The 16,540-nt window shown below is 41.9% G+C and overlaps 2 protein-coding genes across 2 annotated transcripts in view; one reads left to right on the forward strand and one right to left on the reverse strand.

The window, feature by feature from the left end:
• Nucleotides 1–5,876, reverse strand: part of WASF1 (WASP family member 1) — an 87,185-nt gene extending 81,309 nt beyond the window's left edge. The window contains exon 1 of the mRNA XM_063389794.1: nt 5,663–5,876. The gene's annotated coding sequence lies outside the window, so the exon portion shown is untranslated. The remainder of the gene's footprint in view (nt 1–5,662) is intronic.
• A 619-nt stretch (nt 5,877–6,495) lies between these two features.
• CDC40 (cell division cycle 40) overlaps nt 6,496–16,540 on the forward strand; it is a 37,732-nt gene continuing 27,687 nt past the window's right edge. Inside the window, exons 1-2 of the mRNA XM_063389795.1 lie at nt 6,496–6,824; nt 15,916–16,002. Coding sequence (XP_063245865.1) covers nt 6,630–6,824; nt 15,916–16,002 — 282 coding nt within the window. The 5' untranslated portion in view covers nt 6,496–6,629. The remainder of the gene's footprint in view (nt 6,825–15,915; nt 16,003–16,540) is intronic.

The raw sequence follows: 16,540 nt of genomic DNA on the forward strand, positions 1-16,540 counted from the left end.
TTTCATTCCCTTGAAAAACTCTGCCATATCCATATATCAAACACTTTACAATACTGTGATTTATCTCTTTTAAACTAATTGACAGTTAATAATGCACTTTGAATAGAGGATAAGAATTAATGAATTTGTATTCAATGGCAGTTCCTCCTCCGTTTTTTTGCCCAGTTCTGATTACAGCTATAATTTGGATAACAGTACCTTATCAAACTATAATAATGCTCAAATTTTTTGTTATATTAATACTGTTAATTTAGAAACTCTTCAGACATAAAAATAGAAACTTATTTTCTGCTTCCAAAACACACTGGCTTGCAAATACTGACAAGCAATTTTACATGTCATCCTGCTGTCCTTTCACAAAGCTTGCTTAGACTCCTCAGGTCACCTTTCCAATATTTGTGAATTTGATTGAATTGTTTTAAATCCTTAGTAAATAATTCTACTTTATGAATGAAACTCTACAGATAACTAATAAAAGTTATTGAACAGCTCCTGTTCAATATTTAAGAGAAAAAAATTAAATCTCTTATAAGTTAATATTTCTGTTAATTCCTCTCAGAGATTTTTGTGATGCATGAAAATATTTTACATCTCATATCATGGCTTTTTCATTTAATAGCTTGGCATGAGGAATCTTCAATTACACCTTTTAAAAGTGTATGCAAATTAGAACTACATTAAAATTTAATCCCCTATGCTACTATTGCAATTAAAACCCCTGGTAGATTAGTGAGGCACATTTGTCATTGCAGAAAGCCATACCAACTTGTGATTTCAGTTATTTCAGGGACTTCAGTTGGTACTACTGAGTAAATACTACCATCAGTCTTTGTTGTCATCACATACTTTTATCTGCATGCAGTTGCGATTGCAAGGATGAGAATTACGTGTGCATGTTTTTTTCATTAAGAGCACCCAACAGTTTCCAGACCTGTCCCCTACACAAACTTCATGAGACCACTTGCAGAGTATTGGAAACTCTCCTTCAGCAACTTAGAATCTATTGACCAATTTTCTACCAAATTTGTTTTTGAAAACAAGAGACAAATAGAGAACTCTATTAAGACTTCCAGAAAATGAATACAGCTTACCACAGAGCAGAAAAAAAAAAAAAAAAAAAGAGGAAAAGAGAGTACAAATACCTTAGCTATAAAAATCTCCTTCAACAGAATTTAATGCCTTTTATTATATGCCAAAAACCTACACATGGCTTTAGGATAGATTCCTGTTTTCTAAAATGTTTTAAATGTCATACTGCTAGGGCATTTACAATATTTTACTTCTGCATGGAGTCAGCTGTCAGAAGACTAAATTCATGAGGCAACCATAGCATCTAACTGAAACATCAACCAACAAAAAGGTATAAACTCATGGAAAATTATCCGTGATTTCTGTTCTTTGTTAAGTGGTTTGCTAAAATGTAACTACAGTTGTTTGTTATTCTGTAGTTCTTTGAATGTATAAGGTAATTTATTACACCAACAGACCAGTATAAGCAAGCTGTCTATCTAGCTTCCTCCCAAAATACAGGCATGCATTTTAAAAAATGTATACACTTTTGACAACATTTTCTGTCCTTTAACTGATTTTAAAAAACATTTTTCAGAGACTTAGGAAAACCAATATAAATTTGTAATTATGCTAATTAAGTTTATATTCCCGGAAGTCTATAATTAGTTTTGCTGCCTCTCCGACACAGCATTCGTTCAGCTCATGCTGTAAGATGCAGTTCACAGCACTGCATATGTAGCTGAGTAGTTCGAAGAAGCTGCACAGCTTCCGTCCTCTAAGGAAGAGGTGGCTCTGCAACAAATATTATCTGGTTTGCAAAGTCATCTGAAACAAGTACAACAGTCTAAGTTGTTCCAGTCTTATCCCATACCATTCTTTGAAACCACACCTTGTAAACATGAAATATATAGCATGTAATCTGTGTCAGACAACCTCAAGATTCCTTCCAAAAAACTTAAAGAGACTGATTCACAGATGTACTGGAACAGAGAACTCTTTTTGCAATCTGGCGCCTTGGTATCTTTCAGAATCCGGGACACAGTCCAAAATAACAAAAAACTAGAGAAGAGGTATTATCACCCTTGCAGCACTCAGAGGCTCCAAGGTGGTAGAAATAGCTGAGCGCGAGTTATAAAATGTGCTTCAGTCTCCAAGCAGCTGAATTAGAGTACACTGAGATGCATCAGACACACAAGCAGGTGTTTATGAAAGGGTCCAATCCAAATGCAGCAGGAGTAACTGGAGAAGACTTACATCATGATACCTTTTCTCAGCAGCCAAAAGCATATGAACAAAGGCAAAAAACCTTGTTTTCTTTCAAATGCTGTATTTCCCACAGACAATAGAACTTCATATTTTAGTTCGATCCTCTGTCTGATAAGTATCATGCCTTTTTTTTTTCCTCCAAACTGCAGACTTACAGATCTTGGTGGATGAGAAGTGAGTGAATACGCAAGTGGGCTGATGGCTATATAGAGTATTAAAAAACATAGAGAAAAACCTAGAATGAGCAGGGTTATATGCATCATTTTCTGTGGGGAAGAAAAACCATCCAAAAGCACAAGGGTGTGAGATAAATCACATCCATCATGGAAAGCAACAAAAAAAGAACTATGAAAGAGCAAGTAAAGGGAAAAGAAAGTAGGATAGAATACATTAAAAGTAGAGGGAAACATATTTTATGATCAACTATAGGGAAGAAATAGACCAATGTGAAGGAAAATTTGTGAAATGTTGAGTGAAAATTTAATATATTGTACCCCAAATTGTGAAGCAAATCAGTCCCAAACAGGAAGTGTTGAGGGGGTGTGATGGGTGTTTCTCCACTTGGAAACTGGCTGGCTGAATCCAACCACATTTGTCAGAAGTGTAGAATTTTCAAAGATACCTATAAAATGCTAAGTTCATGAAATCAAGATGCTGTGACTGTCCTGACCAAAGGAAAGGATTCAGAATGCATTAACACCCTGTCAGACATTAGATGATCCACAAAAGGATGAGACTGTACTAGAAAAAAAATTCCATTAGGGCGTATAACCATTCTCAAGATTAAAAAAAAAACCCTGAACAAACCCACACACAAAAACAAAAAACAAAACAAAAGAAAAGAAAAAAAAAGAAAAAAAAAGAAAAAAAAAAGGAAAAGAGGTAAAAGCCAGGCTTCTACTGCTCAAGAGATCACTCTTTTAAAATACTTCTTCCTCTTTCCTTTTACCAGGGAAAAAACATGGTAATACTAGGTATGGTATTTACCACTACGAGTAATAACAAATAGGTTTTAAAAGGCCCTCTTGATATGTAAAAGTGCTGTACAAAGGGAGACAGTTTTACTTTCCTTTGGAAAATTAAAGCACGAGAAGCAAAAAGCCTACAAGGAAAAGCAGCAGTGAAAAAGCTGGATGGAAAGCAAAGCCAAGCAACCCAGAACACCTTCCACCCACTACTTCAGTCTGCCTCGGAACCAGCAGCATTCAATGCATAACATATTTTGTGGAACTCAGTTAAAAGAGAACATACAGCATACAGTAATCAATGAGTGGAGCTTTTTAGAAAACCTGGACCATTCTTTCAGTTTCTTTTATACTGATCAACCCCTTCTTGAAATTACAAATATGCAGTTGATAGTCAACATGAGCCAGTGTATTAGCTCAACACAAATGACCAGCAGCAACTCCTCAGCTTTTTTGACAAAATCAGATTTTAGATCATGGTCTATATTAGCCAGCTACACTTTTAAAGCATAGGCAAGCCAGTTTTTCACACCCAGAAGTGACATCGGCTTTCTTGATGGAAATTAATCTTCGCTACTATTTAAGCAACGAGAAACTTCAGACAGTATTGCCCTGAATGCTTTCTCATGTATTTATCTACTACTGCTGGTGCCAGAAAGGCAGTTAATTTAAACCAATAAGTGATTTTTGTAGGTTCTACAAGAAATACATCTAGAATCCCAGATGATTACAGTTCACTGGCAAACAAACTCAGATGCTTGGACACAACATAGTTGAAGATACTTAAGTCAACTACCAAAGCTTTGTGAATCAAACACTTAAAATTCAAGGATAACAAGGCAGAACTACTTTAATGATTTTCAACATAGTTCTGCAGAAAGAATATCACAAACTGGATCACAATCACAACATCACTATCACAAAACAGACCTTAAATTTTTTCACTTTTCAGGAAGCACACCTTTCAACTTCAGACAATACCTGCGATCTGCATGCCAAGAGAAAAAGGAATGCAGTCACATGGAATCGGTTACCAAATACTGCCAATAAACCAATTGACTGCAGTGGAAGAACCACTTTTGATATTAATAAGCAGTGATTCACTTGAAACATCATATAGCTCTCCTTACTTATGGATTCATCATTCATAGATTTAAGATGAAAAAGTCAGCTCATTACCATATGAAGTGCTAGTTCAGTGTAGCATATTTCAGCTGTTGGAGCTGCAAACAAAAGGTCTTGGTATCAAAATGTGTGGGACTTTTCTCTAATTTCTAGCATACTAAGACATAGCATACCTATGTCTAACAGAACAGATCCTAATGCAGCACCTTGCTCCACTCCATGCTATCACCACTTTCTATGTGCCCTCTACGTTTATTCCATCCTTTTTTAAAAAACCAATGAAACCAAGTGATACCTCCTCAGGCTAAGAAAACAAATGTTTCAAACCGCGACTGCTGAAAAGGGTGGAAAATCCAAAGTAGAGCATTTAATCAGATTAAATGCCACTGTGTTACAATTAGATGTCACTGTGTGCTCACTTTAATTCTGAAAGCACATGCAGCTCGAAGGGGAGCCACGGCACTGTACCGCTCCAGGTGCAAGCGCACGCAGTGCACACAGCCTGGCGCTGCAGCCAGCCCTCGGCCGGTGCTCCGTGCTTCCTATCTCTCCTGCCCGCGGGCGCGCAGGAAGGCGTTCGGCAGCGGGCTGGGAGAAGTTGGAACCTACGCGCTTCTCCTCGCTGCCGGCCATCCCCCGCGATCTCCAAGCCCTCCTAACAATGGTAGCAGTGTTCCAGCGGGCAGCTCTGCCCTGGAATCGGACCGAACCCCCTGCGCTCCGACCGCCGGTCCCGCCGCCCGTCCGCACCTCTGCGCTCGCCAGCCCCGGTGCCCGCGGCGGGGACGGGCGGGAGGGGAGGGGGCGCCTCTCCCCGCACCTGGCGGCGGTGACGTCACCCCGCCGCCCCCCGCCCGCCCGCGCGCTGACCCCGGCCCGCTCCGCCGCACCTTCCGCGCCGGCCGATCCCGCCGCCGCGCCGGCCGCGGGCACACGGGGCGGCCGGGAGCGAGACAAGGACGGGGAAGCGCCGCGCTCCGGCACAAGTGCGGCCCCCTCCCCTCCTCCGCCTCGCAACACGCCCCCCTCATGCCCCTGCCCGCGGGGGCGGCGGGGAGACGGGGGGAAAGCGGCTCCGCGGCGTGCTTCCCTCCTTCCCTCCATCACTCCCTCCCGCCGCCGCCCCCCGCGCGGGCGCGGACAAAGGGGAGGGGATCAACACCTGGCGAGCGCCGGTCCCTTTGTGGGGTAGGCGCGTCCCGCAGACCCGCCGGCGATGGGGAGCGGGGGCCGATCCCTCCCGCCCGCCCCAGGGAGAGCGAGAGAAGGAAGGTACGGGGGTGGGGGGCACTTACTCGCCTGCCCTCGCCGCGCACCTTCACGCCGCTCGCCCTCAGCCTCAGCCCCTCCCTCCGCGGCCGCCGGGACGCTGGAAGTTCAGGCGGCGCCGGCCATTCTCAGCCGGCGGCTCCGTGTTTCGGGGGGCGGCGGCGGGCGCGGAGCGTCCCCGGCGCCTTCACAATAGACACCGGGCAGCGCGCGCGTGTCTCTGTGTGTGTGCGCGTGTGTGCGCGCGCGGGGGGCGGGGCCTCTACCGGCGCGCCGAGCCGGGCAGGAGGGAGCGGGGGGGGAGCGCTGTTTACCCGGCGGCCGAACCCGGCCGCCCCCCCCCACCGCCCGATGTTCGGGCTGGTCCATGCGCCGCCGCCCCCCACCCCGCGGGCGGGCAGGTGGTACAGTCCGGCCCGCCGGGCTCCCTCTCCCCGGCGCGGACGGGGCGGGGCCCCGCCGCGGTGACGTAAAGAAGCCGGGTGTGCATGCGGCCAATCAGCACGAGTGGGCGGAGCTCCCAGGGGCACGGCGCGCGGCCGGTAGCCCGGGGGTGACAAACAGGGGTCCCGGGGGGCCGAGCTCCCCGCTCCGCTGCCCTCTGCCGAAAAGAAGACGAGGACGCTTTTCAGAAAGAAGTGGGCGGCTGGGAGCTCGCCCCGGGCTTTTGGCTATTTTCCCCTGCCGCCCCGCGAAGTGCAGGCGAGCGCAGGGGGAACTTCCAAGTGCGGCGCCGCTTTGCATGCTGAAGCTTGTAGTTCTGCTATGGAGTCCTGAAAGGTTAAGCACTCTCAGGGACCAAGTGGGATGTTACCCCATCAAACGCCGGTATATCTCGTAAAAGACCACAATTTATCCTTTACAGTGTGTTTTCTCTTTTAACGAGCCACAGTTTTAAGAGGCAGCCCCAACCCACTCGTTCTGCGGGGGAAGGGACTTTGGAGCCCTGCGGAGCTGCCAGGACCTGCCCGTCCCGTCATTCCCTGCGCCAAGATGTCGGCGGCGATCGCCGCGCTCGCCTCCTACGGCGGCTCCGACTCGGAGCCCGATTCGGAGCCCGAGACCGATGGCGGTTCCCAGCGCTCCGCCGCCGTGCTCGCCAGCCGCGATGCTGTACTGCACCTCCGGCCGCCGCCCGCCGCGCCCCCGGCCCTCGCCGTCGATGCGGCCCCGGAAGTAGCCGTGAAGGTAGGCAACCCTCTAGGGCCCGGGCCGCCCGCCTGCCCGGCGTTGTGTCCACAGCGCCGGCCTCAGGAGCATGCTGGGGACGGCTCTGGAGCAGCCCCAGGCTGGGGAAGCGGGGCGGAAGGGGCGCGGTGCCGACAGGGGTGGGTTGCTGCCGCCTGGCCCTGCCCTGCCTTGCATTGAGGTGTGGGAGTCGGAGCTGGGGAGGGGAAGGCGTGTGTCGGGGAGCTCCCGTGCATTCTAGCTGCGGGGGTTAAGTTTATTAAAGCGTGTTAGCTCCATCTCAAAGCGTGCCTTGATTACAGTTCCTTAGATACTTGTTTGCTGTTCCCAGTATGTTTTTTCCTGGGGGGTTTTCCCGGGTGTTGGGATGATGTCGGTGTTTGATAGGGTGGCTGCAACTGAACCCTGTTCTAAAGGGCAGCCTGAAAGCTGGTTGGTGGTTCTACTTCGTGATTGCTGGGGGAAGCTTTATTTCCCAAGTTCAGTATCACATTGGCTCACTTTTGTGATACCAGAAAGGGAGGGAGGAGAATGCTGTTTTAGCTGTGGTATTTTTTTTGTACAGGTAACAAATTTCTAATCAAAAGCAGGCACCATAACTGTCGCTGGTACTATCTTGCTGCCACATGCTCAGAAAAATTTCTTGAGGTGGCTGGGCTCTTTCACTTTGCTGTCATTAGTTAATTCATATTCTATCACAATTTCTCATTTTTTCTGTAGGTGTTGTATTGTATATAGTGACTACAGTTGTTTATCTCTTAGAGGCTTGGAAATCTGGCTTCTCAAGCTGCAGCATCCAGCAGGCTGTCTTGTGCACATTTCACAAGAAATACTAATTCACATCTATAATATTTCCTGAGTCTTAGTGGTAAGTGGCAAGTAGCACTGGATGTGCTTTCCACCACGCTTCAGCCTGTAGCAACAGGTTTTCCCTTTGCCATGCCAGCACAAAGGTTTATGTAGTTGCTCAGGGACTGACATCAGGCAACTGATCTGAATTTTGAAAAAACCACAACTGTGGTGAAGTTATTTGTCCTCGGATCCGTTCCTTGATCTGGTTTGCATAAATGCTGTGCTGGTGCAGATAAATCTCCAGTGCCAGTGCAGAAAGAAGCAGCTGAAGAAAAGAGTTAGGTGTCAGCAGCAGTGCAGTTCAGAGCTGTTTGCCAGGCTGTGCTCTGGAAGTGGTGTCCACCAGCACATCCAGGACTGCCTCTGCCTAGACAGTATGCTAACTAGGATGAAAGGGCTGTAGGCTTTTCAGTATCAACATGTTTGATTATAATGTTTATAACTTTTACTTGTGAACATAGAGGAGGTGCATATAACTGCAAATAGCAACAGTTTCAAGCTGAGGCTTTCAGAACACAGCATACAGGAGCTTCTTTTAGCACCACAGCCTACTCTGAGTAGCAACAGTGATTTCTTTGTAGAATTGTATCAGGCTTTTTTTTTTTTTTTTTTTTTTTTTTTTTTTTTTTTTTTTTTTTTTTTTTTTTTTTTTTTACTTTTAGGGTTCAAGAAATAGCTGCAGGTCTCATATGCCACATCTTCCCAACACCTTCCATATCTGAAAATGGTAGCATCCCACTGGTCAGCAGTGGAAGCTTGCCAAACACCCCTCACAAATTTACCCAGATTCTTTAGAATTAGAAAGCCCTTACTTGAATAGAAGTGGAAGATGTTGTGTTTTGAGTGCAAGTCCCAAGTCCTCTCTAAGTACAAGCCTGGAAAAACAGGAAGCTGAGTACGTAGGAAAGCAAAGTTGTAATTCATTAATATCACTTCACCTGTGCAAATGTTTTGACATGAATAAAGACGAAGTACTCTTAAGTTCATAGATATTTATTGCACAAAGGACCAGGAATAGGTAACAAAAGGTGATGGTAAGAAGGGAGCTTAGAAGGGTTAGTCATAAAATAAATATAAACCACAGCTTGCATTTTTGGCAGTTGACAGTACAAACCTTAAATGGTTGGTGTTCTGCATTCTGTTTTACCTGCTTCTGGTTCAGAATTTTGGCTTGTTAACTGGCACAGACCTTAGACTTATGTATTCTTTAAACAGGAATGGGTCCTCACTCTCTTTAATAGCAGGCATCATTGTTAGCACATTCAGCTGACAGCATTTGGGCTACTGAAGTGTGCATATCAAATATAGCCCTAAGATGTTACTCCAATATGTATTTCATTTTTCTATAGAAATCTGCTGAGTCCTTGTTTCAAAGTATATCATAGTTACATAAAGTCACATTTCTGTGAAAATAATTATTCTGTAATTGAAAGCTGAACTAATGGTTGGTAACTGTGTTTTAAAAGTTTGAGGGGCTGGCTTTTGTTAGACCCTCTTCTTGCAGTCTACTTCTTGAAATAGGCCTGTTGCTGATCGTGTTGTTAAATTGCTCTTAATAGATAACGGCTATAATTATTGGTGACTCCAATCCACTAATACTTTACTCTCATTCTAAACTGGAAAGCCCACTGGATGAAAGTTGCGTGTTTCTGTTATTGTTTTTATCACCACTAAAATCACTTGAGGGAACACAACAGAGGATGAAAGTTTGTGCTTCTGGTCCCTTCATGCAGAAAAAGATAGGTTGTGTCTGCAGGACATTCAGAGAGGAATAGCGGGGCTGAAGAAGAGTTCTGCTTCTGTATGAGGAAGTATTGAGAAGGCCAAACCAGACAGCCGAGATGTAATGTATGGTAGACACCCTCAGAATCATTAAATGGCACAGAGAGGAGTTAAATGCTTCCTGTCTCTTCCATTACATCAACCATAAGCTGTCCAGTAGCAGTTAGGTTCAAAGCAAATAAAAGGATGCAGCTCTTCATGCAATGTGTAGTAGGGTGTATTGTCATGCCAAGTGTGTTGAAGAATTTTGCATTGTTACAAGGAGAATCTGGACAAGTACTGGTAGAGATCCATTGAAGAATGAGCTGTCAATAAATACACACATTTCCTTAAGTCTCACCAAGACCTGAAAATATTTGGCTATTGGGAGAGTGCAGAAGTATCATATACCCTTGCTCTGCTCTTACTCTGCCCTAGACGCCAGGTTTCTATAAGGTGGATGTTTTCTTTTGTGGGAACAGTGGACTGGTTAGCCAAGATATTTTCTTTCTTCAAATGCATCACCAAGCAGTAGGTAAGCATGGCAGTGTTGTAAATAGAGGATGTTCAAGAAAGGAAGGGAGCCCTGTTGCCAACAACCAGGCCATTGTTAAACCCAATTATAATTAATTTTCCTAGAGTTTCTACTTCTGTGAAAAAAAATCACCCTACCATTGCTGACAGTTTTACCTTCACTCTCGAATTATAGATGTAGAAGGAAATTCAGGAAATTGTACTTTCTGTGAAAAAAATCACAGGAAACATCACAGCTATAAGCTTTTCTTTTGAGAGAACAATTATTGTTTGATCTCTGTCCAGGGTAAGACTCAGATTGGAGCAGATTTTATGATATTCCTCTCTGGTATGCCCTTCAGTAGTCTTGAGGAGAGGACATTTAGCTGGGTTAAAATAACAAGGCTGGCCCAGTCCAGTACAGGAGCTGGAGGATCTGTGTTGCCTTTAATGTGAGATGGGATCAGAAGTCTCAGTTCCCTTTGAATGTAGTTTACCTTTGGCACTATGCAGGTTTCCAGAAAAGTTTTACAGAAGGGCAGGAAATAGACAGCAGTCACGCTTTTTAATGTCTTTTAAAACCTAATCCTGCCAGCTATGGAGGGAGGAAAGATACAAAGTGGCATATGACAATTCTGTAGTAGTGACTGAGTCCCGAGACTTGGAAAGTGTTACTTGTTAGCAATGTTTGTCTTCTTTGGCATGATGGATTTTCCAGTTTGCTTTGACACACAATATCTTGTTTCGAGTAGATGTTTACAACTTGTCCGGCAAGATCCGGGGAATCTAGCCTAGTTCAACAAAACCATTTAGCATATGCTTTTCTTGCTGGTTTATTTTTATTCTGTTGAGGTTAATGAGGCGGTCATTTACTGTTAGGAGTACATGAATGTGTAGAAAGAATAAAAGCTGATAACAGCCATGTGTTAATGTTGGAGCTTCACTGCAAATGCTGTTTATCTCTTGGGAATAAATTTGTAAATCTTTAGAATGAGATGTGCATTTGACAGCCCAAGTTGTTTAAGCAAGAATTGATATGTGACAAACTGCTTAGTCACATAAGTCTCAGTGGCTTAATTTACCAGAGTTTAATGTGATTGATAATTAAAACTAATGAAATGTTATGCAAAGCAGCCTGCCCTTTTTACCTATTTGACTAACTAGTCAGGACTTTACCTGGGGAAATGGAATGTTGTAGGTTGTATCTGAAATGTCCAGGAAAAAAAAAAACGAACCTCCCAACATATAGGCATCAAAACTCTCTGCTTGCATGAGATGAAGCTGGAAAACATAAGCCACATTATGTTCTTTCTAAGGAACAGAATCACTATCCAGTGTTGCAGTACCCAGCGCACCTTGGTCTTTTTATTTAAGGCTTCACTTTATTGCCTGTTGCAGGGATTTTGCCGCAGTTTAATTAAAGAAATGTTTTTGTCTTGCATGCACATAAAGAAATTTCTAGCAAGCTTTTTTAACATTTTTTTATTAATGAACTATTTTTAATGCTGTAAATCAAGTGATTTTCATAAAAAGTAACACTATTGTTTTATGGCATTTGCATAGGAGTTTTTTTGAAGAAAAAGAGGACTGTGGCATGTTTAAGGAACCTGTTAAGGAGGAAAGTTAATTTGATGTACTATATTTGTAGTCTAAAATCCTTTCTATTTCCTGTCCTCTTTCTTATACTTAAAAGTGGCCAAGTTTTATAGTAGGACTGAGGGAGCATGCCTTGGAAGGAACCAGACATTCAGTGATCTCTGGGGAGTTATAATGAAGCACCTCCTTGTGCACTTAGCATCAAAAGCTTCTTTCTGTCTCAAGACAGATTCCTTAGGCAATGCTAATACTCCAGAGTAGAGCCCTGTTTGCCATTCCCCTGTAATAGTGTGATTGTTTCATTAAACAAGAGGTGCAAAAGGACAGCATTTAACTATTGAAAGAATCTTTTCACCTCATCAGATCATCTCTGAACTGCAAAGCAAACTGATATTGCAAGTAAGTAGGCATTGCATCTATTTTAAAAAAAACCCAAACAACACAACCAACACAGTAAGTAGGTTGGTGAAATGACATCATCTGCCTCTTTTTGCCTTGTGCCAGCAGTGATTCTTGCATCTCTCTGGGCAGTCATTCATTCAACCTGTCTACCAAACTTCAATGCATCTATGGAGTGAGCATTTTCAGTTCTTAGTTGTCCTTATTTCTGCAAAGTTGTATAATCTGAATCTCTTCTGTGGTGAATTAGGTTGCTCATTTTTTCTATTTGGGTTGTATTTTCTTAGGCCTTTGATCGTGTTTTTTTCTTTTGAGCACTTTTCAATAGCATGTGTTTTACTCGACATGTGGTGCCCAATGTAGCCACTGTATTTCAGCTGGGTGCTTGTTACTAGTGCTGAGAAAAGCAGAGAAGTGCCACATAGAGCTCAGTTTGCAGCTTCTTTCTATTATGTTATTCAAGACAGCCATATTCAATAAAACATAACTTCCTAAAACCTGAATTCTTTGTTTCCAGGTTATATGGGGTGTACAGCCCTTTAATGATATTACAGCATGCCATAAAGCCCATATTAATACAATTTCTGAGTTGCAGCAAAGACCAACTGCTTCTCTGCCAGTCATACAGCTGAACTTTTCTGTTTCTTCAGAGGAACACTGTATCTGTTTGAGAGCTTTTTGACCCCCCCCCCCTTTTTATGATTCCTGTGCCTTTGAGAGTGGAAGCAATCCAGGGTAATACTTAGCCTTTCACTAAAATCAGAGGCCCTCCTCTTTCAGCTTAACTACTGATCATTTCCCATTCCACAGAGCCACTTGTGTGGCACATGAGCTACATGATGGATTGCTCACCTCAGGCTTTTAGATTAATCATTCCTATGACCAAAGGAAAAGCTACAGCACAGCAGAGATCTCTTAGGTTACCTTATCTCAGTCACAGCTCTACCAGACTGCTGCTCCTGTGATCCCTTCCCTGTTAGCTGGAGCTGTGGCAAATGCATCTGAAATGCTTGCAGTTAGGGCTGTTGCTCACATAAAGAGGCAGTGTTGTGAGACCTGTATTACCTTTTCTTGCTTTCTGGGTCCTAGAAAGATGAGTTCTGCTGAAATGGTCTTCTGGCAATGCATGCAGTTGTACCCAGAGATCTTCACCATGTGCAGAGGTTGCCAATGAGTTCTTTCCTCTCATCCAGAAAAAAAAAAACAACCCATAATCAAAATACCCTAATACAGATAGGTTGGCAATTGGTGAAATGAATGATGGGCTAGGTTAATATTTTAAATGTTTCTGCTACCTATTAGAGTCTCGTAACACTGTACAAAATGGCACTTACCAGATGCTGACTGAAGGATAATTTTTCTGCTGCAATTTGAATCTTGCCATGGACTAACATTTGGCAATATGTTCTGTCAATACTTTATATTCCTATCAGGATTTCATTTTTTAAAAATACCGAGAAAGTAAAGTGGGTAGTTGGACCACATTCAAATTGTTACATAGTTGAAAGCAAAATGACGTAATGAAAAGATAACCATGATGTGCTTCAGCAGCGTATTATGAGATTGTCATTTGATGCCCTAATATATGAAAATGTGAATAAGACTGGAGGTCTTGAGGAGCGGAGCTCTGATGAATGTAACATGTGCTTCAATTTCAAGGCTCGGTGGTTTTCACACAGAAAGAATGTGCCTGTGGTGGTCTAGGAGTGAACATATTGTGTGGCTTTCAAGTGACTCAGCACTGTTCCACCAGCAGCGAAGTAGAACTAGAATTGCTATAATCCTCCAGCAGAGGATCAGCTTTTATGGCACAATCTGTTTCTTTTCTCAATTACCAAGCAGCATATAATAGAACTTCACAGGAAGATAAGAGGAGGAAAAATAGCAGAACTGAAAAATTCTTGGCATTTTTGCAAGCCTGATTTTTTTTCTTTTTCAGATTAAAGAGCAGGAAAAAAAACTGTCCTAATTTCAAGTAAGATGATCACTGTTTAAATGTCACTAACCATTGATCAGATAAATTTTGCCTTATTATTATTATATTACTTTTTTATTTTCTCAAATTTTGAGTTTTGTGGACAAGATGTGAGATGTAGCTGGAGGAGTAAACTGTATGATGTGACTTGAGAAAGTTGTCTGTGGAAAATGCCCTCACGACATGGAGCAGTAAAAGGAAGTGTAATTTATAGGTAATATAGGTTAGGAAGTGGTTTTGGTATGCTCTGCTCTAACTGGAGACGTGTGGGTTTTTTGCTGAGTGACAGGAATAGGCCTGCTGTGCTGTTTGCAGGCAGGTGCATGGTGTATCAGAGTCGGGGCTGTGAATGGACCAGCAGTTGTTGACATCCAAGCCCAGTGAATCAGAAAGGTTGTGTGATGAGAAAAATGAGGTCAGGCTGAGAACTGGTAATGCTGACGGTTCAGGCAAGATCAGTGCAATGGCTGGACCTGCTTGTTGAAATAATTGATAATGTGGTGAGAATAAAGCTTTCTGGTTGGACTTAACAATTCTACTAAGACAGTGGCTTTAGTAGAAAAACAATTAATGGGATTGCTGATATCATGTTTTTGTTTTGAGGTTTTTTAACATACTTTTATTTTTCTTTGTTGAGCAGTTTTAATCAAATATGATCAGATAACAAGCCCCAGATCTTTAGGTACTGTTTTTCCTTTCTGTTTTCTAGAAAATAAGGTTTTAAAATCTTTTAAATCTTGCATGCATGAGCAAGTCTGTAATTGACCTGCTGTTAAATTGGGAGAAAAAAAGCTTCTGGGCGTAGCGTGTCAGAGAACAGCTAACAATATTAAATAAGTTAAGAATGTACCATTTTGCTCTTTGAAGATACTATAATATAAAGCAAGACTGAGTTTGTGAGATCATTTTCTATTAATGAAGCAACTGCTAAGATTTGATTCTCTGTTGTGCCACTTTCTTTTGTAAGTTACAAATGCTTTGGGATCCTGTTGTAGGTAGGCACTGACTAAGCAATGATGCTAAGATAGCTTTTTCAGTATGATTACTAGGGATTTTGTCAGCATAGTTAGCATTGAGTCCTTTTCAGTTGCTATTTTTCTAGAATAAAGATACCGGAAGCAATGACAGTAATAATTCAGCAAAATATCATTTTCCTTCATTAACTGAGGTCTTGGTGAGGGGAGGGGTTCTGTTGATGTGAAAGAGCCTTCTTAAAGCTCTGAAGCCAGGTCTTTTTGGGCACCGCTACCTTATCAGCCATCTTCTTTCTTCTCTGCCTTCTGTTTCAGCTGCATGTATCATTCTGAATTTTCCCCTGTGAGTTACTTGAAGTTATTATTTTGGTTAATCCCTCTTTCTTGTCCCTTCATCTATCAAGTTAAATTTTTGTCACAACAGACTTACAAATGTGTTTAGATACTAAAGATGAATTTCCTTTAATACATTTCTGTATAAAAATGTACCTTTTGGAAATAAGGGATTATTGGATTCTGTGAAAATCATTGTTATACCTGATGTTTGTATGTAATGTTGATATGTAATTTTTTATCTTTGCAACTGTCTTTCTGAATAGCTGTGATTTCTGCCTTCTACCTTTTGTAGAGTTCTAGCTTTCATATCTTTATATTAAGTTTGTGACCATTTTAATTGGTTCTTTTTCCCAAGTCTGGTTTTCAAACATCCTAAAAAAAGCTTTCCTTCAATCTTGCTGCTGTTTTTAAAGCTTGTGCATGAAATCTTTAAATAAAAAGAAATAATTATTCACATGCAAAAATCTTCATGTGTTTTAGATGAGTTTCTTAGTGACTGCCTGACATTGGTTTTGCAATCAATATTTTTTAAAAATAGAAACTTTGGCCAAGGTGCTCCTCATTTCTTCTGCTGAAAGTGTCAACTTGAATTACAGCTCTAATTTGGAAATAAAGAAGATAATGTAATATATTTAAAAGTCTGTGTGTGAAGAAATGGGTTATTCATATGTCTATTTTATTTCAGGAAGATGTGGAAACAGGAGTCCACCTTGATCCTGCTATCAAGGAAGTTCAGTACAATCCCACTTACGAAACTATGTTTGCACCTGAGGTAAGAAACAATGTTGGTTTTTAGAGCAGAAAAGCCTTTGACTTAAAGGGCAGAGGTTGTATAAATTTTTTGTTAATTTCCTATAAGAAAACTTCTTTGGATGCTTGCTGCATTTTGGAATCTAATTTGGGCAAACTGAAAAATAGGTTCTACACAAGTGTGTTGGTAATTTTAGTACTTGAATTTTAATATTCTGCATAAAGTTCTTCTAAGAAGAGTCTTAAAATATTTATCAGAATTATAGCTATGAAAATTAAAAATTGAGCTGGGAAAATAGCATCATAAAGAAGTTGAGTTAAACATGAACTGCATTGCAGTGGTCCTTTACTGTTTTCACACATTTGCTATTTACTCACTGTTCTCATTAGGGCAGAATTAACATTTGTAAGACTTGCAGATATAAGACTTTTAAGAAGAGGATTTAACATTAAAATCAAAGTACTTTCAGTTTAATTATTCACATCAGTATTATGAATTTTAGTAATTTGAGCTATGCTAAATTTGTATAGTGAAAAACCTTTTGAGACTGAATTTAGAC

The sequence above is a fragment of the Prinia subflava genome, chromosome 2 (assembly GCF_021018805.1).
Source record: "Prinia subflava isolate CZ2003 ecotype Zambia chromosome 2, Cam_Psub_1.2, whole genome shotgun sequence".
NCBI lineage: Eukaryota > Metazoa > Chordata > Aves > Passeriformes > Cisticolidae > Prinia > Prinia subflava.